Below are 27869 nucleotides of genomic sequence, written 5' to 3' on the forward strand. Positions count from 1 at the left end.
CAGCTCATAAATTGTCGTATGAGTTGACAAGCGGCACGGGGGTCGAAGCCACAGCGACATATTTATTCATAAGTGAATAACCATATTGACCAATCAGATGTCGATTTTAAGTATACAAACCAATAGGAATGCAAACTTCATATGTTGTGAGAAATATAGTGTAGTTCTATCATTATGTGATGTCGAATTCTTAGTTTATCCCGAGCTCTAACGCTGTATTGTCGTGTCATCACAAGGATCAAATTGTTGAAATGTACACAAATTTAAATGATTTTTATTTTAGAAGTGATAACGCAGTGAATTTTCCATCAAATAGTGAGAATATTCACTATTCTTGTTGTTACGAACTAAAAAGGAAAACATATAACTTACAAAACTATTTGGAACAAAATTGTCCGATAATGGCTACAAATTCCATAGAAAGTCAATCTGATCTTGAGAAAACGTCTAATTGTATACAGAAAAACATTCTTAACTCCAGTGATCTTTATGGATGCATCAATGCATATACAGATTGGTATAACAATTCTGCAGATGATTTTTTTCCGTTGGAAAACTATGATAATATCACAATATTATCAAATCCTATAGATAATAAAAGTCAGTTCAAAAATGTAAGAGGTAAGTCTATTAAACTATTTCAAAATCATTAAACTATTTACATATTTAGAAGCATAAGATCATACAATTATTACAATATTTCCAAAAGAATAAATTATTTCAAATATAAGCAGAGATTTTCAAGAAATTATTTTTAATCCGCGTAATAACCCGTTACTTCGCTAGAGGCTTTCAGCTAAATTAATACATTTTTATATTAATACAAAATTTGTATCTTATTAAACAGTCATAATACATTAATCACTGTTATATATATGTATAAACATACCATAGTGCTTCCTTTCTTTTGGGTGGGGGTTGAGTTTAATTGACTAATATATTTTAATACAAAAGATGGAAGTAAAAATTTATAACCTTTTTAAAATAGCGATCATTTCAGTTTTCAACAAAACAAAACATTAAAAAATAATAACATTTATAATATCATAACTTGTCGTTGGATCCAACAAGTTTCAAGGAACTCAGCAAACTGAAAGTAGATTACAATTCTGCTGTGTTTATGCTGGGGAAAATGGTTGTATAGTGCGATCATCCTCAACTTTCTACTTAGCGTCACATTCAGTACTTTGTGGGTCAGTGCTTTCTTGCTGAATACATTTCATTTCCTCTAACTAATACAACGGCTCTCCAATTATTCATACTTATTTCATGCAGTCGCATACTGCATAAAGAATCCATCCTCTCGTTGGCCTGCAGAGATAGTTATCGTTATCTAAAGTAGTAACTCCTTGTAGTGTGAAATTTAATACTCAATTTTGAATATAGGAAGTATCCATCTTAAATAAAAATCTCTGTATCATGTATCTGTAGTTTATAGATTAAGGCCAATATTTAATGCTAATGTATATCATAGCAATCCTTTCATGGACTCAGTAAATCTAGTGAAAGAAAATTGAAATGATATGTTTTCAAATATAATTTTTATACGTAAAGTTTTACAGACACAAAATTTATCACTCGTGAAAGATTAGATTATTATCAGTAAAACTATTCATATACTTTTGTTGAGATGCTACTGTAACATCTTTATAATCTAGAATTTCTAAGAATAAGAATAGAGGCCTAGTTTAGTAGGAAAATTATGCCTAAAGCATTTTTTGTGACATGTTGTCATGAATTCAGTGTTTGATGGTAGTAAGCTAAACATATACGCTTAAGTGTTGATTTGACCAATTCAGTGATTTTTAATTAACACTAACAACTACAGTATTATAAGATCTTGAGAACGGATTTTGTTGGCGTTGCTTCTTGCAATGCGAGTAGCACTTGGCAGTCGGTGAGAATGAAAGGTTACGTGATGTAGATCCGGCTACTATAGGAAAACAATAACTTCAGAATTATTATATGTGAACTGATCGTTTGGCTTCTAAGCAAATTGTAGAATATCTTGGCTATGATTTCAGGATTCTATGTAACGTAATGAAAATGAGTTAATAATTATAACAGAAATTCTAACAGCGCACTGTAGGTTGAAGTATTATTAACAAAACTAGCAATCTAATGTAATGGTACTTGTAGATTCTCTAGGGGGCAGAATGAGTCCACAGAAACGTGACAGGAATGCTGTATTAAAGAAAAAAATACGTAAATGGGCATTGTGTATCGGATGTTTAGTTAAGATTGTGTAAAGAAGGTTCTATATTACTAATTTACGAGAAAATCTAAGTAGGAAAAATATTCTGAATCGATGAACTGGACACAAAATTCTGTAGTTGTGGCAGAGAGTCGCCAGAGCTTATAACAATAACGATAAACGATTTTGAGGTGACCCTTTAGTGATCATCTTTATTGACCCTTGAAAAGTATTTGTGGTTCAAATTTTTTTCGTAAATATTAGAGCACAAACTTTATAATCCACTAATAACTTCAAAATAATACGATACTTTCTTTAGTTTTTTTTTTATTTGAAAAGTTTTTATTATCAACCATAACTTCGTATTTACAGAATCAAAGAGGTGTGAAAAATTGAGAAGTGGTACCATTATAACAACTGCATCAAACAGAAAAGAAAGAACTGCTTTTACAAAGGAACAATTAAAGGAACTTGAAGCTGAATTTTCACATTCCAACTATTTGACGAGATTACGCCGTTATGAAATTGCTGTAGCTCTAGATTTGACTGAGAGACAGGCAAGTATAGTGTTATTAAAATTTTTAATATTATTACACGTATTTAGTACACATATTTATAAAAAAGTATTAAATATTATCAAAAATCCAATGTAGGTTAAAGTTTGGTTTCAAAATAGACGTATGAAATGGAAGCGTTTTAGACTGGAAACGAAGACAGTGTTGAGTAATGAATTAAGAAATTTGTAGTGAAATATCAACAAATTATATTTATTAAAATTTACATGATTATTTATTAAAAGGAGAAATTTCATAACAGATTATAAAAGACATATTTATAAATAAATTACAACTAATATATTACAAATTTTTTGTTTTAATTTTTTTATTCTTAATGGTTTTCAAAGGCTTAGCCAGTTCTTTAGCAGCTTTCAGCATTTTCATATTTTTAGGTTTAAGAACTGTTGGCGCTTTTCGATTTTTTTTACCAGTTTTTTTTATGCCACCACTTAGTGGTTTACGTTTAATCAACTGCTCAAATGGATCAGTGCGTTTTGTTTTCAAAGATTTTGCTAAAGGCTTTTCATTTTTTTTGTTTTTCTTAAGCTTAACTAACGGTTCATGACTTTCATTAAGTTCATCGCTACTGTTATTATTATCATCATCATCATCATCATCATTTTCATGAGATGTGTCTTTTTGAATAGCAACATAGTCCTCATCGTCTGAATCATCATTTAATGTGTTACCTAATAAATCTTCGGTTTTTAAACTTTCATTATCATCTTCTGCCAAAAACCCATAACTATCTTCATCTGATGTATCTTCATCTTTTGCATTGGCAACATAGTCTTCGTCGTTGGAATCATCGTTGAGCGTATTACCTAACAAGTCCTCTAGTTTTAAACTTTCATTTACGTTTTTTTGCTTTTTAGTTTTTTCAGCAATTTTTTTATTATCTGCAGTTAGTTTTCGTTTGGAGTTAGAGCTGGTAGCAGCTACTTTGTCTTTCTCAACTTTTTCTATTTCTTCATTGGATTCATTAGTTTGGTCTGAGGCATTGATTATTTTCGGCCCAACAATAATTTTTGAAAAGTCGATTCCCAAATGTGCATACTTTTTGTTTAATTTATTAATTTTTTTTAGTTTTGTTGCAGTACGTTTTTGATAATTAACGTCTGACCAATCATTATGTTGTTTAGCTTTACGACGTATGTTCGCCGTGGTACAGGAGACATAAATATTTTTTCCAGTCTGTAAAAGAGTAGAATACATTGTATAACAATTTTTGTATAATTAGTTTACAAAAGTTATGTTAAAGAATTTTTGTATAAACATAAAACTATTTACTGTGTAGAAACTGTTGAAAAACAGCATTCAATATATAGAAAAAGTATTTCTAAATGCTCTCATTAGACTTTTATATTTAGAAGCGTTTAAAATATGTAAAAAAAAAATTTATGTATATATAAGTTACAAATTTGTAGCGTATAGTAGTAAGAATAAAAGTAACTAAGAAAATAATTGAAAGAACACAAGTGGGTTTATTACTAATCACTGTCTAAGAGGTAATCACACTAGAAGAGTGAATCTTCCTTCAAGTGTTTGTTAGTCTGTTAAAAGATTATTTTAAGCTATATTAAAGGATCTAGATGATTTTTTAAATCCATAGTTAGTGGAACTTAGATAAAATGTTATTATAAACTAATATAATTATAATCCATAAGAAAGTGCTATAAGAAAATTGAAATAAATGAAACAGTAGACTTAAGATAAATATTTATATTCATAAATCAACATTAAATATCTTTCTGTTCGTATATAAATATGTTTTTTATGTACCTTATCCTTTACTTGACGAACAGTTGATTTGAAAAAATTAAAACGTTGCTTCTCTGGTGGAATGTACTGGGCCTTGACAATTTTCTGAAACATCAGGTAATTGTCCATTGTTTCAGCAGCTACTTGAGCAACTTCAGGATATTCAAATTCAATAAAAGCATATCCCTTACTACCACCTGATCGTTTTGAACGTGCCAAACGCAAACGTGTTACATTCCCAAATTGCCCAAAGTAGTTTTTAAGTTGCTCTTCAAAAAAACCATGTGGTAAATGTTTAATAAAAACAACACCACGTTGCTTTTTTTCTTTTTGTTCCCTTTGTTTCAGTTTTTTGTTAAGCTATAAATATTAAATTAATTATATTTATTTTAATATACAGTTATATATGCAATACGCACTTGCACAGATATAGCGGCATTTTCGGCAGACACATTTTTTTTATTAGGTGTTTGTACTTTCTTTTTTGGTTTTTCTTTCTTAACTGGTGGCATTTTTCTACACTTTAATTGAAATAATTCTACAAATTTAATAAATATTTTCTTGTAGCGCAAACAAATAATTTAAAAACAAGATTGAGCCCCACGTGCAATACCAAATACATATGCCGAATTATTTGACAGTTTACAAAAGTTTGACAGAGAAGGGTTGTTCATTGTTACGAAAGGAGCATTTTAATACTTTGAGGGTATTGACTACAAATTTTGATATTATATATTTATAATGACTAGATATGTATAATTTTACTATTATTATCGACCATTTTTTGGTGTGGTCTTAGTGATATGTTAACATTGCAGCAGATTAACTCAACTTTCTTTGATTCGCGTTTTGTTATAATGGTTTACTGTATCCTTATTATTAATATTTATTTTCTCTAAACTGTCGATATGTATTAAAAAGAAATTTTAGAGGCTTTATTATGTGTGAAACAAGTGTTTTTGTGTATAATTATGAACTTGTTAGCAAGTTATAATTTTAAAAGCATCCTAATATTTATGCTGGCAGTTCCTCATGCTGAAACGTCATCGTTTGAACGCATCTGTCATATTTTTGTGAGACTGGAAATGGTGATGTGTAACAAAGCCGAAATAATTTTTTATATATAACTTAATTTAACATATTATTTACATTTTTGAACAATGAACTATAATCCAAATGAAGATCTTCGGAACCGTAAGTGGGAAAACTGTAAGCAAAGGAAATGTGCAAGTAAAAGCTTTTTTGAAATAAAAGTATTTGTATTTGTATTTGCCATATACAATACATTAATTTGTTCTATAGAACTGCTCAACTTGATAAACTTATAATGATTTACAATTTTAGCACTAAACAGTTTTGTTGAATAGCATGATACGTTGGAACTAAAGATTTAAATAGTGTTTCTCAGCAATACATCGTTGCCTATTACTAGTTTGAATTACTAACAAATTACTTTTGTTAAAATGTGTATGTAGCTTGCTATTTCCTTATTGGATTTTATTTAGTTTGTAATATAAATAGCTTCTAATGACTATCTTTAAATAAATAGCACAATCAAGACCACGTCCAAAGATGAAACGTGTGAGTGATGTAAACGCAATGGGCGCACCAACAATGCAAATGCCGAACCAAACGCCGTATATGCAGCCGGCACCAGGTCCTACAGTTTTAGATCCCATGATGGGAGGCAATAATTTTGGTGTTAATTCACAACCGGTTACTAGCATAGGGGGCTTTTATAACGAAAATGTAAATACAACAAATCCAAATTATGGTTATGTACCTCCATCTACCACACAAAACTTTCCAACTAATATGCAAGGACCGCAAATGCAATATAGTGGGGCACCTGGAAATCAAGCTGCTGGTCAGTTTGCAAATGCTATGCCACAGTTTGCTGTTTTTCAACAACCAATCGTGCAAGATATGGCAATGCAATATGGCCAACGTTTAGCAGATCAAGGAAAACAACTCGTAGAAAATCAATTTGAAAAATGGATACCAGTTGCAAAATTAAAATATTATTTCGCTGTGGATAATAATTATGTAATAAATAAATTGCGATTACTTTTTTTTCCATTCACACATAAAGTAAATAATATATCATAAATGAATTTAATCAATTTTATTAAAATAAATTTATTTTTAGGATTGGTCTCTTAAATATGATCAAGAGAATCCAGTACAGCCGCGTTATGATATAAATGCTCCTGATTTATATATACCAACTATGGCTTATATTACATATGTAGTTGTGGCAGGACTTATGTTGGGTATGCAGAAAAGATTCTCACCGGAACAGTTGGGCATACAAGCATCGAGCGCTTTAGCTTACAGTATATTTGAATTGGTGGTCTATTTAATAACTCTTTATGTGGTGAATATAAAAACAAATTTGAGAACTCTTGATTTACTGGCATTTTCTGGATACAAATTTGCAACTATAGTATTGTGTTTGTTGGTCAGCACGATATTTAATGGATTTGGTTACTATTTAGCATTAGCTTACACAAGTTTATCGTTAGGATTCTTTTTGGTATGTATAAATTTATTTAAACAATCATTTACTATAAAATCTGATATTCGTTATATCAAAAAAAATAAATATCGTTTAGTATCATAATTTATATGACATAAAATGTATTAATACACGTTCGTTGTCATAAATAGACATGTCCTCAGTTTTCATTTTTCAAATAAAATGGCCGCGACATTATACGCTTAAAAGAGCTTTCACTGTATTTAATATTGAAACATACATACCTTTAGTTATTCACTTTCATTACCACTCCTTGCAGCTCTTATCTTCTTTATATTCTGATATATTTCTATTTTCAAATATATCGTCCGGCTTTTTATTTTATATTGATATGTTATCGATTATATTTTCTTTGTGTTTTCTGCTTAATAGTCTTTCTGCTCATTATTACAAGTAATAATAACTATCCAAAATTCAAGTTATATTTAAATACGTTCCGCATATTATTTTATAGAGTTTGTATCATTTTATATATATACATAAAGAAATGTTCTACTTTAAATGTTTTATAAATAATTTTTTTTTTATAGCTACGTACATTAAAAACCAAAGTCCTGCATGAGACATCACCGGCAGAAGCCAGAGGAGCAATTAATTATGATCCATATGGAAATTCGCAGCAATTGGAATATTCGGGTGGACGTAAAAGAAAGTTGTACTTTCTTTTTCTTATCGTAGGCGGTCAGGCATTTTTATCATTTTTATTATCAAAACATTTATACTTCCCGGATGCTGCAACTTTAGAAGCTAGAAATGCTGTTTTTTAATAGCTTTTTGTCTTGTTAGAATATTTTTTTTATTATATTTTATTATATTCGTATGCTTTAAATATAATGTTAAATTTTAATTTTTTTTACTCTTTGTGAAACTTAAATATCTAAAAATTAGGACATTGTGTGTGCATAACTTGTTATAATAATAACTTGTTTATAAACGATATTATTTGTAAAATTTAAAAATGAAATGGTGAGAACAAATCGAAGATCTGACAAAGAAAAATCAGTGAAAATGTTATAAAATAGATAAAAATGTTATCTGTAATAATACATATGTGAATAATATTATTTTTTTAATAGCAAATAAAATATTAAAACTAAAAGAAAGTATATTTACTTAGTTAAAAAATATTTGTTTATCAAAAATATCTAATATAATTTTATTTATAAAGATAATATTTTATATACAGAATACTAGTTTATATAGAATAATATTTTATATATAAAATAATATTTTATATATTAAGTAGGTGTTGTGCATTATGATTTCTTTTTTTGCGATTATATTTTCGTATATATTTATTAATATTTTGTGAAATAAGTTATAAATAAAACTAATAGTAAGTACAATACAAACTATGAGCGAACATATTTTATGAAAATAAGTACATTCGTTCTAGACATTTTACGCTGATCTGTAAATCAAACAAATCGGGCAGTCATAGTCTTTCTTATATGATTATGTATTGTTCTAAATTATTCTGCAAGTAGATATTTTATTCCATATTATAATAAATTAAATTTTTGTTTAAATAATTATAGTCTTTACAAATACTTGATTAAATATAAATTCTAATGAAATATAAAGAAAAATATATTAAAACATATTAGATAAGTGTTATTGCGTTAAGTACTGGTTTTGATATTTTTTATTCTAGTCTAAAACTATTTAATCAAGTTTTGAATCCTTTTATAGACGAAAGTAGAATAGTGAATAAATGGAATATAATTTTTATAGATATATAATATAATATGATATGAACGTATAGATTCAAGGATATGATTGTATGGATTCATATATATTATCTTATGGATTCATAGATATGAACATAAGGATTAATGGTTATGATCCTAATGCAGTTCTGAAAATTATAAGATATGAATTAATGCAAGTATTTTGATTGTTGCAATATTCAGATTTTTTTTTATCTTTATCTTTTTTTTAATTTATGAATTTTCCTGCTTTTATTGTACTTATGAATGCTACAAAACGCCATATCGTTTGGTTTGCGTATAGATTATCAATTTATCACTTTAGAGTATAATCGCAATTGTTATAAATAGTTGTGACAAACGTTTTTATATAATTTATGTTACAAATGTAGTAAACATCCAGACCAAAAGCATATAGTCCTTAATAGACTTTTTGTAACACACTGACTGTAAGCTTTTCATTTTTGTTCTTTACATCGCCAATCTTAATTGAAATTAAAACTTAGACAACGTTAAATTCAATCCTATCTTTCAATCGTTGTGACTTCATGTAAATTGTAGTTATTTTTACTGTATTGTCTCCATTGTTAATTTAACTGGAGCGGAGGTGTCCACATTCTAAAATCACTTGTGTACCTAGAACAAGAGCGACAATATCAGCAAATCGTATCACTACAAAAATCGTCGTTTATAGTAAAGAAAAAATTAAATTTTTTAAAAAAATGTTCTTTTTTAATATTTTTTATTTATTCTAAAGAGAATTTCGTAATATTTTTTTTTATTTTTTTAGTTACATAGTTACATTTTATGTAAATACTATGAAAAATTGTATATATGTATGTATGTGTGTGGTATTTATTTTATAAATTGTTAATTAAAATTATATTTATATATATGTGTGTGTATACATTTTTTTGTTACAAATAAAAGCAGTTATATATAATTTTATATAAAATTTAAAACTAATAAATAAGCAATTTTTCTACGAAATAATATTGAAATATATACTTAATTTTTATATAAAAATTATACAATAATTTTTTACATACTGAAACTAATTTTAATTTAGAATTGATGCTTTACATTTTTTAAAAAAAATTTAAATTATTTGCATGATTGTTTTTCAGAAATAATTAATATATTAGCTATATTATTAAAGCAGCATAAATTTATATTGCTTTGAGTTTTATCATTTATTTTATACTTATGAGTATATCATGCCTTGTCAGTTTGATAATTATTTTTTTTTAATTCTTTTATTTTGTTAATTCGTATATATTTCACACAATTAGAAATAACTAGTTTGCTTTTTTGGAACATGTTCGTAATTTGATTTTGAAATATTAATTGAAACAAGTAATAAGGCAAAATTATTTAGGAAGAATTGTTATGGTTTTTTTTTTGTTTTCTTTTTTTTTTTTGTATTGAAGGCTACTTATTTATAGTAAGAAAATAATAATAATAATAATAATGTACACATAAAATATTCTTATAGTTGTTGTTCAAAAAGTTTTAATAATTAAAAAACATCTTTGGCTTTTGGCCCCATTAGAAAACATAATAAATTTTTAAAAAATTTCAAAAAATGCTATAGAGATTCGAAAAAAATATTATATATTTCATTTGTATATAAATGAACGTAAAACAAAAACAAAATTTTATTGTTTACATTAAATCTCAACTTAATTTAAAATCCACATATAAAAATAAATACCATTTTAAAGTTGTATTTGCAATTAATAGAAAAAGTTCATAACAAATTATAATTACAATAAACATACAATGAACAAAATAAATATTCGTACATAACATTTATGAACCATAACAATTAATAAAATTTTATATTTGTTTTATTATTTATGATATATACAATTAACTTAATATTTCTATACAAATCAAAAATATAATAATAACAATTACATATACAACATATCATCATATGCATTACATACACAATCACTTTTAATTCTAGAAAACATAATTGATATGATTTAAAACTCTAAAAAATACTTAATATATTAAATAATTGTGTTTGTTTTTGATTACAGCAAACAAACATTAATAAAAAAAAATTATTATTAATAAAATAAACTAAATATACAAATTATAATTTAAGGCGGTCATACCGAATATAATATAATATTATGTGCTACACTTGCGAATCTTGGATAAGTATGCATGTATTAGAAATATTTCTGACAATTTGAAATTTTTCATTTGTTCGTTATTTTAAATTAGATATATTGTATATATTTATATATATTTGTTCAAGAAGTAAGGTAAAAATATATAATATTTAAAGCTTTAATTATTTTATTAATTTCATAAAATTCCAAAAGTTGTCAGAAACAAAATCTTAACACGAATTTCAAAAATATTCATGCGTTTATTTTTATTAAACATTATTGTTGTTATTTTATAAATTTATATAAATAAGTGTTATAACTAGACATGATTTTTTTAACACTATATTTCTTTTATTATTTCATTTCGAATTAATTTACATTAAGGCATTGTTTAAATATGTTTAGCACTTAACCCTAAACGAAATCTTTAGATATTTTTTAATTTTATTAATAAATAATAAACCAATACAATGTGTAGCACTTTTAATTGTAAACGTTTTAGAAAAAAACATATATAAAAATCAAATGAACAATTTAAAAATAGCTTCGTTTTGGTGTTTTTTTTTATAACAGTTATGTGTGTATGTCAATTGTTGTTCTTAAGCATGTAAATTTTAATTCTCTTATATTAAAACAGTTGCGTATATTAAAGTATGTAAATATTAATTATTTATTATGTACGTAGTTTTAGTGGCAATCCAATCAGTTCATTTTATCGAGTACAAATTAACAAATTTTCATTATTCTAACAATTAAGTTTTAAAAAACTCTCCTATTCAGCATATCGAAACGCCAGAAAAACGCATTTCATTTCGCGTTAAGCAGTTCATTTCAGATATAATTTTTATATATCATATATTTGACGAAACAACTTCAGTATTATAGAAATTGCTTTACTTTTCATAGATTTTATCACAAAAATGAAAGATTCTTATATGTTTAGTTTAGTTATTGGATAAAATATTAAATGGGACGTTTCGTTATTATGAATGTGATTACAAGCTTTTATTTTATAGTTTCGATTTTTGTTTTTTATAAAATCTTTATTTTATTTATGTTTTTCTTACACATATCAATTTTATATCCTTTTTACATTTTCCTACTAAACAAAACTTCAATTTGTTTGTAACAAATTTACTCTATCATTCTTAAACATTTTAACTATAATAATTATTTTGTTTTTAATGTTTTACATACTTTTGTTTGTATATATATTTAAGCTAATTACAATTGGAATTTTTTATATTATAGTTTGGGCATTAATCATTTTAAATGATTTAACATTGAAATCTCTTGTTTTCTATGCTTTTACCCTTAAATATTTACTGAATATTTTTATTAACTTCGATATCTAACGTTAACTTTTTGTTTATTCATTTGCGTTCGAAGTTTCTCTTTTAGTCAGATTCTTTTGATAATTATAAAAATTAATTTTATCGAACTATATTACCGTACCGCCGGGAGGCGCTGTTTGACTGGGTGACAAATGCTGTGGTATATTCTACATAGACATGCAAAAAGAAATCAATTAATACAAAAAAAAAAATATTTAATTGAAATAAACTTCACACTTACCGAAGCATAACCGGGTCGCGCCCATGTATAGATGATACCATCCTGACAAGCCGTAAGAAAGCAATCTTCACGAAATATAAGCGCAGTTAATCGTTCATGTGCTATCTTTTTGGAAACAAGTGGTTCCAATAAAGGACATTCATCAAAACGCGGACATGCAGGTGTACCAATTAATTTCATAGGATCATATGAGTTAACTATTCCTTGCGTAGCATTTGCTATAGACGTATTATGGGTATTCGTCGAAGATTTGCCAAGTTTTAGCGAACCAAAACTATGTGCTGTCACACTGTTTCCCATACTAGTATTGCTAGTATGTTCCAGCGTTGTAGAATTAGCAATACTATTACTGTTGCTATTATGCTGATGATGATTACTGCTATTACTGTTGTGATTGTAAGATTTGAGTAAACTCATAGTTTTACGATTATTGCGATGTGAGGATGACGAATGTGAGACATCTATGCCGGATGATTTCTTATCCGAACTACTAAGGAAACTAAAATTAGAAAGGCGCTGCGTTAGACTATTAAAAGATAATCCTGAATCGGATGATTTAGTGGAGCTGTTAGAAGTTTTGCTGTTATAACCCGATGTGCTGGTACTACTTTTAATTTGATTACCATCGATGGAATCAGATTTAGTGACGCTTATACAGTTCGGGAACTTAATAGTATTACCTGTACCTGTTGTTTTATTTGTAGTTGTATTCGATTTACCAATATTACTGGACGTGGGTTCTTCTGGAGGTGTGTTCGCATTAGACGAGTGTGAGGATATTGTACAATTCGCTGTGGAAAACTTACTAGAACTACTATTGCTATTTTCAGTCACTGCATTGTCCTTTGTTGGACTACTAGCATGTTGCGGTGGTGGGAAAGTTCCAGAAGTGCTGCCTACAGCTACTGGTCGTATAACTTTTATACCGTCTGCATCTACACCACCATTCATGTAACTTGTATCATTTAAATTAGCGCTATTAAGCCGTTGTCGTAAAGATAACGGATGCCTTAATACATCCTCCGTTATATCCCACAGACATATTTGTGTATCTTGGCTTACAGATCCTAAACGGTAGCTAATTGCTAATTTGTCTGGCGCTAACGCACTCGATGATGTGTCCGATCGAAACGATGCTGAATGTGGTCGCTGACGTACATGTGTTGGTGTTGAATTTTTTTCATTACTACTATAATCAAATCCGTTGCCAGATGAATCACCTGAAAACCGTGGATCACGACTACTCATAAAGTCATGTGGTTGATTTTCATCATCTGAAAAGTCACCACCATCCCAATTTGTATAGGAAGTTGTATAAGGATCAAACGCAACAACTGATACCCATGAGCGATGACCTTGACCACGTGCTACCACTCTTCGTTCATGTAATGACCAAACTGTAACTAAATCGTCTTCTCCACCAACCACAATATATCGACCATCTGGCGACCAACAAACACATAAAAAACCACCAAAATACGAACGCGCAATTCCTAGTAGCTCCATAGTATCATAATGAAATACACGTAAAAAACCATCTTGAGAAACTATCGCTAAATTAGAACCGCATGGAGAGAAACAGAATTCGTTGATGCAACAATTATCTGTGCTGAAGACCCATTTGTACAATGGATTTCGTGTTGACTTTGATTTGCAGGTAAGTATTGTATATCCATCGCCCATTTTGAAAGGTTGATAGTTAGGAGCTGCAGCGGTACATGGTAGGTCCTCGTTGTATAAATACAAATTTCCTGACGCATGTGAAGCTAGAAATAAGTTGGGCGAGTTCGGTAACCACTTCAGACAAGTCACTTTGGTTTTGTCAATGAGACGCTTTAAAATAACATTTTGTGAATAAATTTTGTTAAGGTTATTAAATTCATATATACACTACCTCTTCGTTATATAATTTACGTAATTCTCGTGGACCCGGTTGTGGTGCAACCAATTGTATCTGGCCTGTGGTGAAACCAACTAATAACGGCGCACCCGTAGGTGTAGCAGAACATGCATTAAAATCGTGACAACTGGGATTGGTACCTTTATAAAATTTTTTATCAATGGGTTTACCCATTTCACCCTGGCAAAGAGAAATATGATAAAGATAGGATTAATTACATGGAATTATGAAAGTGGGATATTATATTCTATGTAAATTATAAATAAATTTAATTGTACGCGTATGAACTGCATATAAAAATGTAGGGGATATCAAAGGTTCAAAGATTAAACCCAAATTTTCCTTTGATTTTTCCATATCACTTTGTTGCTGCTATCATTGATGTTTATGATGATCATCTTAATTATTATTGCGTAAGACTTTATTGTAATTTATAACATATTTTGTTGTCGCATTTTTTTATCTGCAATGTATCGCACAACAACAGTCATGAATGAAAAATTCGTATATGACGTGCATATGTGACGGATTAATTAATGTCTTTATTAAAACAAATTACGAGTATATCAGCAGAAAAACGGAAAGAGACATTTATTGAAACAATACAATTTTGTTCACATCTAGGTTGCTCTATATTATCTATAATTGGAGATATGCACGTGGGGATTACGAAGTGTGCAATTCATTAACTTTGTTAATTGATTTTTGTTTAATTAAATAATTAAAAAAATAATTAGTGGTTTAAATATCAATGTGTGGCACATAACATTTTCTTTTTATATAATTAGATTTTGGTATTAGAAAAGCTACTTGCTACACTTCATCGCCTTGAATAGTTTTGGACATTGGAAAAGTCAATTCCAAGTAAAAGGATGAATATGACTTATGATAACTAACATGTCTATATGTTGTTGCAATGGTAACATTTGCGTGTAGACGTCCTTATAATTGGATACATACCGTGTGAAGTATTAGCCTTAGTCTAGTATTCTCTGAATGCTTTCAAACACCTTCTAGTTTATTCAATATGCTACTAAATTACATTTAAAGTAAGGTGTATTCTTAAAGCAAGAACTTTCAACTGCTATAAAAGTGCTATTGATTTTTAGATATTCATTTATTCTATAACATAGTCAGATAAAAAACAAAAGTTATATTGTTAAACATTAAAAAACATTAAGAACTCTTTTATAATTAATGAAATCTTATATTCAAGCGGAAGAAGTAGAATTGGTAAGTGAGGCTAGGGGTGTTAAAATTAACCCGGTTCAATGTAATGTAATCTTACGAACTATATTGATGGAGTCACAAATCAATTGGTCTCCAATTATTATGTACCGAGAAATTATTGAATAGTTGGACAACGTCATGTAAAGCAATCCTGCAGTTTAGATATACATTGGGAATATATGTGTTTATGCATCTATAAACAAGTAACAGATTAGCATGTGACTATAGTTAGATCTTGCTGTACATTGAAATCACGTGCTTCTAGGGACAGAAGTCTATTGACAACTTGATAACAAAGTATCGAAGAAAAAGACACTTTTATAGTGCATGTACATGGATTAGGATAAGTGTGGGTGAACTGTGAGAAGAGAGTACTTATGTAAGCTGATTGAGGGACATGGGTGTGGGTAGGTGTTAATTAAAACTAAATTGAATCTAGATTAGAGAAGGATGCAGGTCACTTCGGTGAGGCAGTACATTATATCCATAGTTCTCAAATTGTTATAACGATGTTTTGTTTCTTTGATATTTTACTAATTGTAGAAGCTGTCGATATATTCATGCTGCAAACACAGGGATTGATAGTTACATTGGAGAGGTCGGGTTCGGGTTTTTTGTGGAGTAGCACATATTTATATGTTTCACATGCTAATATAAATATTGGAACTATTGTTGATTACAAAAAACGAGCAACGAGTGCTGTTACGCTTATCAATTTCTGAACTGAACTGACATCTTCAATGTCAGTTGTTAGTTTTTTGAACGTTCTATTAAAATATACATATTGTTAAAAGACAAGTATTAGAAGGTACAAAAGTATGTACATTTGTCTTGGAAATTTATAAAGTGGTTACTTAAATTTGTAGCTTAAAATACATTCCTCTTTGAATGTTCTAACTTCGGCAAAGAAAGGTTTAATTACTTAACTGTCATTATGCATAACTGCTATGTCCTCATAAAATTTCTATAACAATAAACATAAAATTGTTCTAAAATTTATAAAAATAAAACATGTACGGTTGAAACCTAAGATTATGTACAATATATTTATTTGGTTGCGGTGGATATTGGCCTTTAATAGTTATAATAATGACTTCATATTGCTTGACAACAATGTCAATAAGTTCATATTTTTTTACGATAACTAAGAAGCAGGGATTCACAAAAAGCGGTCTGTTCCTAGCCCGTGATGGGCACTGACATATAAGATGGAGTACAGTTTTCTTCTTACCCACAGAATCAGAACCATGACAAAAACCATTACAGAGTAGACACAGTCTCATAGCATGTTTGTTAAGTAGGTTACGCATTAGTTGAAGCAATTGGTGCGTTTGTTTTCCAATTTGGATCTTGAAATGAATCTTCAAATCCGACAGAAAGGTTAAGTTGTCCAATTTTGTTTAACTATACTTAGACGTTTTTATTTAATTGCCAGCTTGACCGTTGCAAGTGGGTTATCAATGTCTAAGAAATGAATGTCAGGGAGCAGAGTGAGTGCTTGTCTTGGCAAGTTCGTTTGCTATGCAGTTGTCCGAAAAGTTTCTGTGTCCAAATACCAATGTGAGCTAAGAATTGACACGCATAGCTAACTCGTTAAGAGAAGCCCGGCATTTTCGAATTATTGAGTTTGTAGCGCCTATGATATTTACATCGGGGATTTTTTTTGCTTAAGATCCATTTTGTTGTGTAGTTAATCGCTATTACTTGTGTCTAGAATATATTGTAATGGTTTGGTAGTCGAAGCGAAATTTTAAGATTGAGTTTATTGAAAAATATGCCACTGCCGACTCTTTCATCAAATTTGAAGCCGTCAGTGTAAATGTCTACCGTGTAACTTGCTACTTAAGTAATAATATATATATGTGAAATTGGTCTCTTGACATATACCACATATACTTAACTCTTATTAAAGTGAGGAAGTGTTAAATATATACAGTTATAGCAATTACCGACAAATATATCGAATACCAGATATCAGAAGTGAGTTAAGAATATTCATACCTACTACAATGTTAGCGACAAAAGTTGTAGATACTTTATATTATCGAATACAGATATCAGAAGTGAGTTAGGCATACTACAACGTTAGGGACAAAATTTGTAGGTACTTTACATTATTTAACACAATATAAAATGTATCTGATGTATAATGATCTATACTAGCTCATATACTAACTTGATTTTCACGAACTAATTATCTAGACAAACTAAATTCTTTAAACCATCCTCTGATCTGTATAAAACAGGTTTCTTTTCAAATTTGAAATTTTTTACTTAAGTGTTTACGTAAATACTGATTTAGCTTAAAGAATATTTGTGACTTATTAAATATAACAAATTAAATTGCTAATTTGGAATTTTTTTTTGTATTAATCTTACGTATACTACTCGTACATAGTATATGCAATAAATAATATAATAAGCAGACAAAAAAATAATAATTATGAAGTAATTAAGCTTAACAAAATTAGCAATGAAACAATTAAATAAGAAAGTCACAGTGCTAACGACAACTGTTGGTTTACGTATCCAAGTACATACGTATATATGATGTGTAAAGATATATAGTAGCATGTATATATTATCTAATTCTTAGCGAAATTTTAGAAGTGATCAAGTGTAATAATATGCACGAGGTAAGCTTTACGTACAAATTGTAAGATAAAATATAAATGCAAATAAGAAACTTTGGTAAACAAGTAAACTAAACATTTTTAGTTCTAAGAATTTGTAAAACAAAAATATTTTAAAAAATACAAGTACACTAATAGTACATAATATGTTCTACAAATTTAACATATATATATATATATCTATATATATATTGTATATACAATATATCAATTAAGCTAATATTGCTGTTGCATTTGTTTGTTTATTATTCAATTTGAGTGACTGTTTGCAACATCAATTCAACTATTTTGAATGCTGAGAAATTAATGAATGACGCTGATTGCTGTTTAGTTCAATTTCAGTAGCTTTGTTTGCTCATATCGACGAGGGTAGCGAAAGAGTTAAGAGCTTTGACAAATAAAAATGTATAACCTATTGAATAACAGCACATTTAATTTCGTATTATTTTATCATATAAACTATAATTCATTTATTGTAATAAAAAAATATGTAACGATATATTTAAGCTGCCCTTGTTTATTGTTGCCTTGTAATACATTTTATTTATTTATTTTTTGTAAGAACTGCAGATTCAGTTGCATGATTCTATTATAGTTTAGAGGGAGGTTGCCATTTAACTACAATTTTAACGGTACGAAACATATAATAAAGTTGCCTATAGCCTATATACCAGATAAGATAAGCTTTGCAGGCTTTTGCAATGATTTTTATTTGAGTTAATATGTAAATAGCAAATGTTTGTTTATTTTAGTGGTGTGAAAGAAATATCAAATTAATAGATATAAACGTAGAGAACTACGTCAATGTGCATATTCACACAAATGATTATAAAAGACTTTAGCTCTTAATTTTAGTTAAGTGGATGTCATACACTTTTATAGTATTTGTAGTGATATACAGCAAACAATACTATATGAACATGATTTGTTAATGTGTTCATTACACTTATGTGGTTCGAGTCAAATTGACTTCACACCTCCCTATGGGAATTATGAGCCAACAAATGAAGGAATTGTAATAAACCATGGTTTGATAAAACTAAATGTTTTAGATACTTTGCATATTCTTACAATGAGTTTCCTTTTGAATAGTGGAACATTATTACATTAAAAATATATACAAATAAATTTTATTTTTATACAAGCATATATACAGAACAACACAACATTTATAGTAAAGCCTTATACAGCAAAATATAAACTTTATATTTAAAATGAATAATAGCCATAATAAAAGCCTTTAATATTGTCATAAAAATTATATTTAATATATAAAACATTGTCTTTTAGTATATATTTTGTACAAATAAAAATAAATGGACCGAAATTGTCTAATTTGTACCCATTTTAACTTTAGAAACAAGTTTTATTTTGTTTTTTAATTAGAGCATTGTTGACTTTGCACAAAGTCAATTATTAATTGTCTATGTAAATTTGAAGACAAATTTATATTTGTATGAACGAACGAATTTCAACACAAATATTTTTAAAATTATATCAAGTTAAAGGTTAGCATTAAAGCGCAGTGCGAAGAATCTTATCAATGTTTAAAAAGCACTCCATGTTTTTTTTACGTCCTCTAATTTAATTCTTGGCTTAAAATTTACCTGTGTTATTGATAAGTTCAATTAGCTTTATATTTAAAAAATATTATAAAAATAAACTCACCTTTTTTATACCACGAAACGCATAAACATATAATTCTCTACCGAAATTAAAACATATTCTATCACCACCATATATTTGATTTAATATATTAGATTCATTTCCACCGGAACCATTGATCATCATTGAGTGCATTGATATGCCAGCACCTAGGCGCGCATCCATTGTTGCTGGTACCGTATACATTGATTGTTGACTATTTATTGTAGTTGCAGTCACAGAACTGTTATCGCCACTTCCATTCGAAGTACTTGAATTGCCATTTGATATTGGTCCATTTGTACAGGTTGTATTACCGTTCACGTTAGCATTGCCACCCCCACTAGTAGGATTTGGCAGTGAAACAATTGAGACACGTACTTGCGGCGAACTTTGACTATTCGTATAGCCAACGCGATTTGGTCGAGAATATTCGGATAATGTTAATAAACGGTATGTGCCTTCACGTGTTACAAATTGCGTCTTAAGGTCATCCTTGACATTCGGATCGAGTTGCGTGGCCATATTCCGGCTAAGTGTAAGGTGGTTTGTGACGTTATTTTGCTGGTGTAAAAGGCTTACGTGAGGGCGGCTATTTTCACTATTTGGGAGTTGTCTTGATTTTTTGTATCCACAGTACTAATGTAAATTTTTATTTTTTTTGAAATACATATATTATATATCACTTAATTAGCACTTTAATTCTCACTAGTTGTCTAGCAAGTGGGCATGGGGGCGCGGCTGCCGCGGTTGTTTTGTAAAATTGCAGCATTTGTTGTTGGGGAATTTTTACTTGTATCTCACATTTTCTTTGCACTTATATTGGCTTCTTCATTCTTCTTTTTTTATAATTTAATTATTAATTCTCTCTAAAGTAGTGATTTCATTTATTTTTACATATAAACTTTAGTTAGCTAAGCACAATTGGTAAATTTAATTATGTATTTTCTTATCTTTACGAATATTTGCACTTTTTCACAAATTCTCCGTCGTTCTCTTTGATTTCTACTTTTATTCTAATTTTTTGCTTTTGACTTTGACGTATGTTTGACGTCTGCCAGTGCACAGCTCGGTACAGTGGATGACATTTGTTGCGATTTTTAGTACAAATAAAATGTGCGTTCATGTATGGATGCATAACAGAAAATATTTTATATATTCTAATTTATAAACTATTTTATAATAGTATTGATTTCATATAACATTTTTGCGTAATATAAAACAATTTAGAAAAAATTATAATATCAAGAATTAAATTGATATACAATTTTATATAAATTTTTTTACTTGTAATTAATTTCCATTTATTAATTATAGATTTGTAATAAGTTATTAATTGATATTGTTATTTTAAATATATAAGTAGTATAGAATTTTATGTAAATTTTTTTAAGAGATTTTTATAAATGTGACATATATAACAGTATTTTAATAATAAAAATTAAATTAAACTGTTGTGTATGTGTAAAATATAATATAATAATATTTTTTTAAATTTATTGTTAACACAAAATTATTTAATATTATTATTATTATTATTATTATTATTATTATAGAAATAATTTTTATTTAAATAAAATTATAATAAATATTATCAAGAAACTGTATAAAGTTCTTAAAGCATTCTTAGTACAAACTATTACAGTATTTATGTTAGTATACAAAAACAATAATATTTGTTTTAATTTATTAAATTTAATATTATTAATTTAACAAAGAAATTATTTTTGTTTTTTTTTTTTGTGCTAAAATTCAAAAACATTTTATTATTTTAAAAATATATTATTAAAAATGTATGTGTTTTTTCATATTAATTAAATACAAGCTGAAGCTTGCATCATAATAAAAATCATATAGGTATTGTAATAAATTTTAATAATAAAGTGTATTTTTTGAATTTCGTTTTGATGATGCAAGTATTCAATAAGATAAAACGTTAGACTTAATTTAATTTATTATTATTTTATTTAATGATATGAACAAAAAACTTGATCTCTACTTCAACGAGAGGGTTCGCTCCCCAACTCCATCATCAGTACTCTATACACTGTCAGTGGTAGTTCCCTATGCAGTTACCTATCTTCGCTAACTTTAACGCTCTTGCGTCCTCACTCATGGCTTAGATGAATTTGTAATCACAAATATTAAACTCTTATAACCATCCCCCTTGATCACTGAATTGGGATTGCAACCGCTCAAGGCGGCTGGGATCTTCCACTATCATTCCTAAGAAGTGATTTCAGTGAGCTCAAGTCACACACTCTGACTTTCGATGCTTTCCACCTACTGTAAAAATACAAAAAAAAAAAAAATAATATGTGAGCACTAGTGATATGTACATAAATTTTTATATTACAATATGCCAATGTCACATTTTTATTAACGATAAAAAATTTAATAAAATAAATTAAGAATTTATTGGAGACTTTATAATCGTAATACAAGTTGAAGATAAATCTTTTGGGTGAGAAAATTTATAGGTGTATAAAAATTATATGAAAACAACGAAGAGCTAAAGAATAAGAATTATAACTCAATAATATCATTGATGGAAAATTTTGAATTCATGATGTATTTGAGACTTTGTTTTCAGGGTAAAGAAGAAAAAATATGTTATGAGGATAGTTTTTAGTAAACTGATCTTTAATATTTTAATTTAACATTTTAAAATTATAATGTTCTATCACAGAAATTAATATAAATTTTATATTAGTTTGTTTTTAAATTTTTTTTTAATTAATTGGAATTGATTACCGATCATACGGATATTGTTTACTAAAGCTCTTAATCTATAAGTATGTAACCATTTAAGTATGTGAATAATCTGTCTGAAGGCCATTCATGCTGCAGTGTTTATATACAAAGTGAAATTAATGGATTTCCCCAAGTTTAGATAGTGTGCAGTCACTGACATCTGTGATTATAAATGATTGAGAACTGGAATATCTTATATCGTTACGTATGATGATATATATTAATAAAAAGATAAAATTTTAATCATTATTATATACAAAAATGTCAATATACTAACAAGAGTAAATACTTAAAATAATCTACAGGGGACTTTCAAGTATGATAAATCTTTCTATTTAGATAATACAAGACAAAATTTTCTATAAAAGGTAACAAGAAGTAATTAAAGAAAGTAGTTTAATTAAAAATATTGATGATTGCATACAATTTATAATGAAAGCAGCTTGTAGGTTAGATTAAACATATATTAATTTATAATAATATTATTTTCTTTTCAGTTCTTTTATATTTTTTATCCGTTACTGTAACCACACTTGCTGCATATTCCGGTGATGGTAAGCCGTGTTGTGGTAGTACAAATGAAATTGGACAACTTTATGCTAATTTTTGGGATCCTACTAAATATTGGCGTTGTGATGCTCTTTTCACTCCAGTAAGCATGAAGTGTGAGGATCAACATGCTTTCTTTGCAAGTAAAAAGATTTGTGTGCCTTGGATAGATTGGTATTGGGAGGAAAAACCTTTACCACCAAAGTGTGAGCAGAGTAGTTCAGTTTTACCAATAAATGGATTACCTGCACTTTCAACTAATTCCATTCCAACAGTTCCTGTGGTATCTTCAATACCTGGCATACCGACTATTGCTAGTTCCTTAAATCCTCCAGTATCTCAAGTATCTGGATTACCATATGTTCCATCGATTCCATCGACTGCTTCAGTTGCGCCTATAACTCCCATATCTGGTTTGCCTGCGATTTCTACTTCACCAGCATTTGTGATTCCAGCTGTTTCACCAATACGTGTGGTTCCATCTATACCAACATATGCAGTTCCACCTGTTTATTCCATATCTGGTGCACCTGTGATTCCGTCGGCTCAAACTCTTTCAACATCACCTGTTTCTCCTTTAGGTGGTCTACCAGTAGTTGCATCTATTCCTATACCTTCTACTCCTGTAACATCGATTCAAAATTCGATTGCACCTGTGCAATATGTTAACCCCTAAATATATACGGAAGTATTTTTAATGGATATTTTGCACTTTTGGGGTGAAAATTTATGCATTAGTATATTATTTAAGCACATTAATTACTGTTTGTTTGTGTTTAAAATTGATAAAAATTATTAAAATTGAGTTAATATACACTGAAAAAAAAATGTTGTGAAATAAAAAAAATACTTAATTTATATTTGAAATTTAGTTTGTTTATTAATTTTATATAGATATTTACATAAACGCAGATTGATGTCCAGAACAACTAGACCTTAATAATTTTTTAAGGTTAGGTTATTGTTGTTATTTGAAAAAACTTTCTCACTTTGGTATGTAGAAATTTTCATAGAGAAGAAAATTATTAATAAAATAATTTTTATTTTTACATATTCTATATAGATATTTTTTAATAATAAGTTTGTTTAAATTGAATCGTAAATTTATTATTTGTATTTTTGATTTTATAGAGGAGTTGTTTTCTAGGTAAATTAATTAATATAATTTTAAAGTAAGCAATTTACAGTGTAAAAAATAACAATATTCTTATTGAGTTGATTATTTGTAAGTTTTTTTACGGAAATTTCAGTTGAGTTCTGGCTGTCACGATTAGACGTTATTTATCAATTAGCAAATTGTGATAACAAAGGTATTAAAGTTTAAGGTGAAGATATGGTGTAATATTGAAAGCAATTCGCGTAATTATGAAAAATATTTTAATTATTTAAATTTTTTAACAATAAAAAATTAATTTTCTTAAAAGAAAGTAAAATAGTAAAAACTAATGGAAAAATGAATGTGGAGTATATTTCAAAAAAAAGCATTCTTTATGAAATCGGATGGAGCTTCAATTAAGTGATTACATATTCCACGAAAAGTTGATGGAATATTTAAAATTAAAAAGTTAGAAAAGTTCTTAATAATATCATATACACGTTTGATTACTCACCTGTTAGGCTTTTTTTTTGACCCGGGAGTCATCTCGTTGACATAATAATTTCTTGACATACAACAACAAAGAGTATATTTTATGATTTAATAACTTTTAAAATTACTTTATATACTTTACTTTATGTAAATATTTTTCACTAAAAGAATGACTTCTTTTTTTTAGTAAATGGAGCTGTGGTTTGCCATATTCTATGAGATTTATTTCATTTAGCATTACTTTTCAGTAACATTATTCACTTTTGAAATAATATCTCATAAATTTGTTTTTTGCACTAATCGAAAACTCTTCAATTTAGTCGAAAAATTAGATATTCAGTGTTATTCTTTATACTTTAAAAGCAGTGTAATACGTTTTGTAAGATTTGTTCGTTATTTACTTTAACTTCGACAGCAAGCCCCTTTTAATTATGTTACTCATACGCACCGTTCAAGACGAATGCAAAACCAAATGCATAATAAATTGATGTTTACTCAAAAAGGAACTCTAAGTAACTCCATTCTTTTCTAAAGGTAATTTATTCAACCAACTATGATCATCAAACAATGCTAATTAATTCAAAACAATGCTTTGAGTAATTTTTGACAACAAATATTTCAGCTTTATGCTGTTACCACTTCATGCCTTACTTTTTCATTATCATTGCCAGCACAAGAAATATATATAAATGGCAACACCTCTCCACAATAGGAATAGAAACTGTGCTCCTTCATATCAGGAAATTTATGAATTTCCATGAAAAGTGCCTGTATTTTTCAAAGTTGTGCCAGTGGTTTAGTGCCTTAAGCCATTTTAGGTTATGGTCTGCATACTTGAGTAATTGCACAGTTAGGTAGACAGGCAAGGACTGCCACAGGATAATATGCAGCCGAAAACTATAGAAATTTATGGCATACCAGCAGTGATTGTGTTGGGAAAATAGTGAGGGAGAAATGAGTGGTTTGCATAAGAAAATTATACGTAAGCATGAAGTGATTTATTACAATTCAGGAATTACAAATTTTATACATACTTAAAATATTTCAAAATATTTTATGGAAAAATATTTCATGACTATGATCTGCATAAATCTACTAACTACAAATGGAAGTGATTGCATTCAAAATCTTTCCCATATCTTCTACATTTCGCTAATGTTTAGATATGGTAAAATCTATGCGTAAGAAACTTGTAGCGATTAGAATAAATTTGGGAGATTATATAGAATTGAAAAAGTATAGAAAATATTATTTAGTGATTTAAATTAAGTCGACTAGTAGTTACATTATAAATAAGAACACCAAATATCATCAAATATTCCTAAAAGTAGAGTATATGTTTATAAAAAATAGACGCTGTCATTTGCTTATTAGAATAAAATGTTATCTTTATTTGGCGATGCAGCCCATATCGCCAAATTTTTTTTCTTCGTTTACAAGCGCACATACATATCTTGATCAATTGTTATTATCACAAAGTTAAAAATTTGTAGAGTTCTCACACGTATTTATATCGAAATGATATATCGAAATATAAATTTCTGTCACTAGGCTTTCTTAGGAGATAAGATCTTTTATTTTCTCCTACAAATGGTTAGCATTTAAACGGATTAAAGATAGAGTCTACCTACAGCAATTACTGCATTTTTTTATAATTAAAAATGGCTGCGTTTATCTCTTCATGAATCTATTCAATCGTATAGAACAAAATTTTATAGTAGTACTAGACGTCTGGCGTATATATAAGAGGAAAAGAAGCGACTCAGGTTATTTGGAACTCTACAAGAGATTGTAACACTTATTGATTATTTAGATGATGTTTCATTAGTTGCTTTTAAAGATAGCTCAGTAAGTTCTACTGTACTTGGTGAAATGGGTATCTGGTTAATAAACAGTCAATTTTTTATAGAATATTTTTCAAGAATGTATGTAGAATACATATTTTTTATAGAATTTATAAAAAATGTTATTATTGTTAAAAATGGTTTATTGAACATCTAAGTGATGTATATTTTTAAGACAATATAGCTGTTTTTCACGATACAGTGAGGTATAAGTATGCTTGATGTACTATTTTGTCTTCTGTTGAAGATATGAAAGACATTATTTAGATAAATGTAAACACTTTATAAATATCGGGTATTTCGGGTTATCCCTAAAACTGAAGCATATTTTAATTTCAAAATATATTTTTGTCTTAAGACTGTTTGTAATAATTTATGAAAATTTCCCTCTCAGACCTTCATTTTTAAGAGAGAGAGAGAGCTTCATTTTACACTCCATTAGAAAATTATCTTAAAAGTGATTTAATAGAATTAATAATATAAATAACATGTTTTATAAATATATAAACATTACAGGTTAATCACGTTGGGTATGTCTCGTGTAGAACACAATGGTGAACCTGGTTGCAAGACCTCCGCTGAAGAAAATCATCTTTACCGTAATACTTGGGACCCAACTTCATATTGGGAGTGTGAACTTAAAGGTCAACCTGCAAAAATAAGACGTTGCAAACCGAATAAGTTATTCTCTGATAAGTATGGGAAATGTGTTAATTGGCAAGATTGGGAATGGACAGAACCAAAAGAACCACCTAGTAGACCTTAAAAATTGAATAGAGTAATCAATTATATTTTACTTAATAAAAAATTAATATAATAAGTAAAACACTTGTTATGTGATAGTTACTAATATAATTAAGCCAACTTAAAACTGTATATATTGCTGTAATATATTGCATAAACTTATGAATATTGCATATTATATTTCGAAAGTACTTAAAACAATAACAAATTTAATATCCATTTTAAATTAGCAACCATAAAATATTTTTAATTAAATTCTAGAACATTTCATTAAGCAGAGATGCGATGCAGCAAAAATTGATATGCGACTTCGCATACTAACACCCAAAAATCGTAACAATAACTATTTCCCAACATCGTCAGACTGATGTGGCAGTAAATGAGTTTAAAAGTCGGTTGGCTGGTGATGCATGAAAGTCTAAACTCATATCACAGAGCAACAACAAACAACAAAAACAACAAAAACAATTGCATGCATCAAACTGTCACTGGCTTCAAATTTTGTGACGTTCCAAATACACA

At 28.2% G+C, this 27869-nt stretch overlaps 6 protein-coding genes across 9 annotated transcripts in view; 4 read left to right on the forward strand and 2 right to left on the reverse strand.

Annotated features, from left to right (window-relative positions):
- Positions 1-20895, reverse strand: part of LOC119680000 (WD repeat-containing protein 20) — a 106155-nt gene extending 85260 nt beyond the window's left edge. Inside the window, exons 1-4 of one of the 2 annotated variants that reach the window (XM_038092605.1) lie at positions 19893-20894; positions 14356-14541; positions 12462-14294; positions 12143-12387 (exon numbers count right to left, since the gene is read on the reverse strand). In XM_038092605.1, coding sequence (XP_037948533.1) covers positions 12328-12387; positions 12462-14294; positions 14356-14541; positions 19893-20393 — 2580 coding nt within the window. In that variant the 5' untranslated portion in view covers positions 20394-20894 and the 3' untranslated portion in view covers positions 12143-12327. Of the gene's footprint in view, positions 1-12142; positions 12388-12461; positions 14295-14355; positions 14542-19892 lie in introns of those variants that run through there. The other variant, XM_038092606.1, reaches the window with a different exon arrangement.
- On the forward strand, positions 402-3058 carry LOC119682593 (homeobox protein MOX-1-like). Its single transcript, XM_038096071.1, has 3 exons — positions 402-621; positions 2567-2751; positions 2848-3058. Exons 1-3 carry the CDS (start codon positions 402-404, stop codon positions 2938-2940), a joined length of 498 nt encoding a protein of 165 aa, XP_037951999.1. The 3' UTR covers positions 2941-3058.
- Positions 2957-5152, reverse strand: LOC119680004 (MKI67 FHA domain-interacting nucleolar phosphoprotein-like). Its single transcript, XM_038092611.1, has 3 exons — positions 4932-5152; positions 4534-4872; positions 2957-3945 (listed from the first exon to the last, which is right to left on the reverse strand). Exons 1-3 carry the CDS (start codon positions 5022-5024, stop codon positions 3052-3054), a joined length of 1326 nt encoding a protein of 441 aa, XP_037948539.1. The 5' UTR covers positions 5025-5152; the 3' UTR covers positions 2957-3051.
- Positions 5544-8137, forward strand: LOC119680007 (protein YIF1B-B-like). 3 transcript variants are annotated; one of them, XM_038092618.1, is made up of 5 exons: positions 5544-5721; positions 5857-5979; positions 6062-6603; positions 6662-7048; positions 7582-8137. In XM_038092618.1, the coding sequence occupies exons 2-5, from the start codon at positions 5976-5978 to the stop codon at positions 7816-7818; spliced, it is 1170 nt and encodes a 389-aa protein (XP_037948546.1). In that variant the 5' UTR covers positions 5544-5721; positions 5857-5975; the 3' UTR covers positions 7819-8137. The 3 variants fall into 3 exon arrangements, with proteins under 3 accessions (XP_037948546.1, XP_037948544.1, XP_037948545.1); XM_038092616.1 differs by lacking the exon at positions 5857-5979; XM_038092617.1 differs by lacking the exon at positions 5857-5979 and having other exon boundaries at positions 5546-5706.
- Positions 20896-23054: 2159 nt separating the features above from the next.
- On the forward strand, positions 23055-23913 carry LOC119676606 (SH3 domain-containing protein C23A1.17-like). The gene is made up of 2 exons (XM_038087851.1): positions 23055-23067; positions 23120-23913. The coding sequence occupies exons 1-2, from the start codon at positions 23055-23057 to the stop codon at positions 23845-23847; spliced, it is 741 nt and encodes a 246-aa protein (XP_037943779.1). The 3' UTR covers positions 23848-23913.
- Positions 23914-24430: 517 nt separating this feature from the next.
- On the forward strand, positions 24431-27428 carry LOC119684560. The gene is made up of 2 exons (XM_038098620.1): positions 24431-24481; positions 27120-27428. The coding sequence occupies exon 2, from the start codon at positions 27136-27138 to the stop codon at positions 27367-27369; it is 234 nt and encodes a 77-aa protein (XP_037954548.1). The 5' UTR covers positions 24431-24481; positions 27120-27135; the 3' UTR covers positions 27370-27428.
- Positions 27429-27869: the final 441 nt, after the last annotated feature.

Source organism: Teleopsis dalmanni, chromosome 2, assembly GCF_002237135.1.
Source record: "Teleopsis dalmanni isolate 2A chromosome 2, ASM223713v2, whole genome shotgun sequence".
Lineage (NCBI taxonomy): Eukaryota > Metazoa > Arthropoda > Insecta > Diptera > Diopsidae > Teleopsis > Teleopsis dalmanni.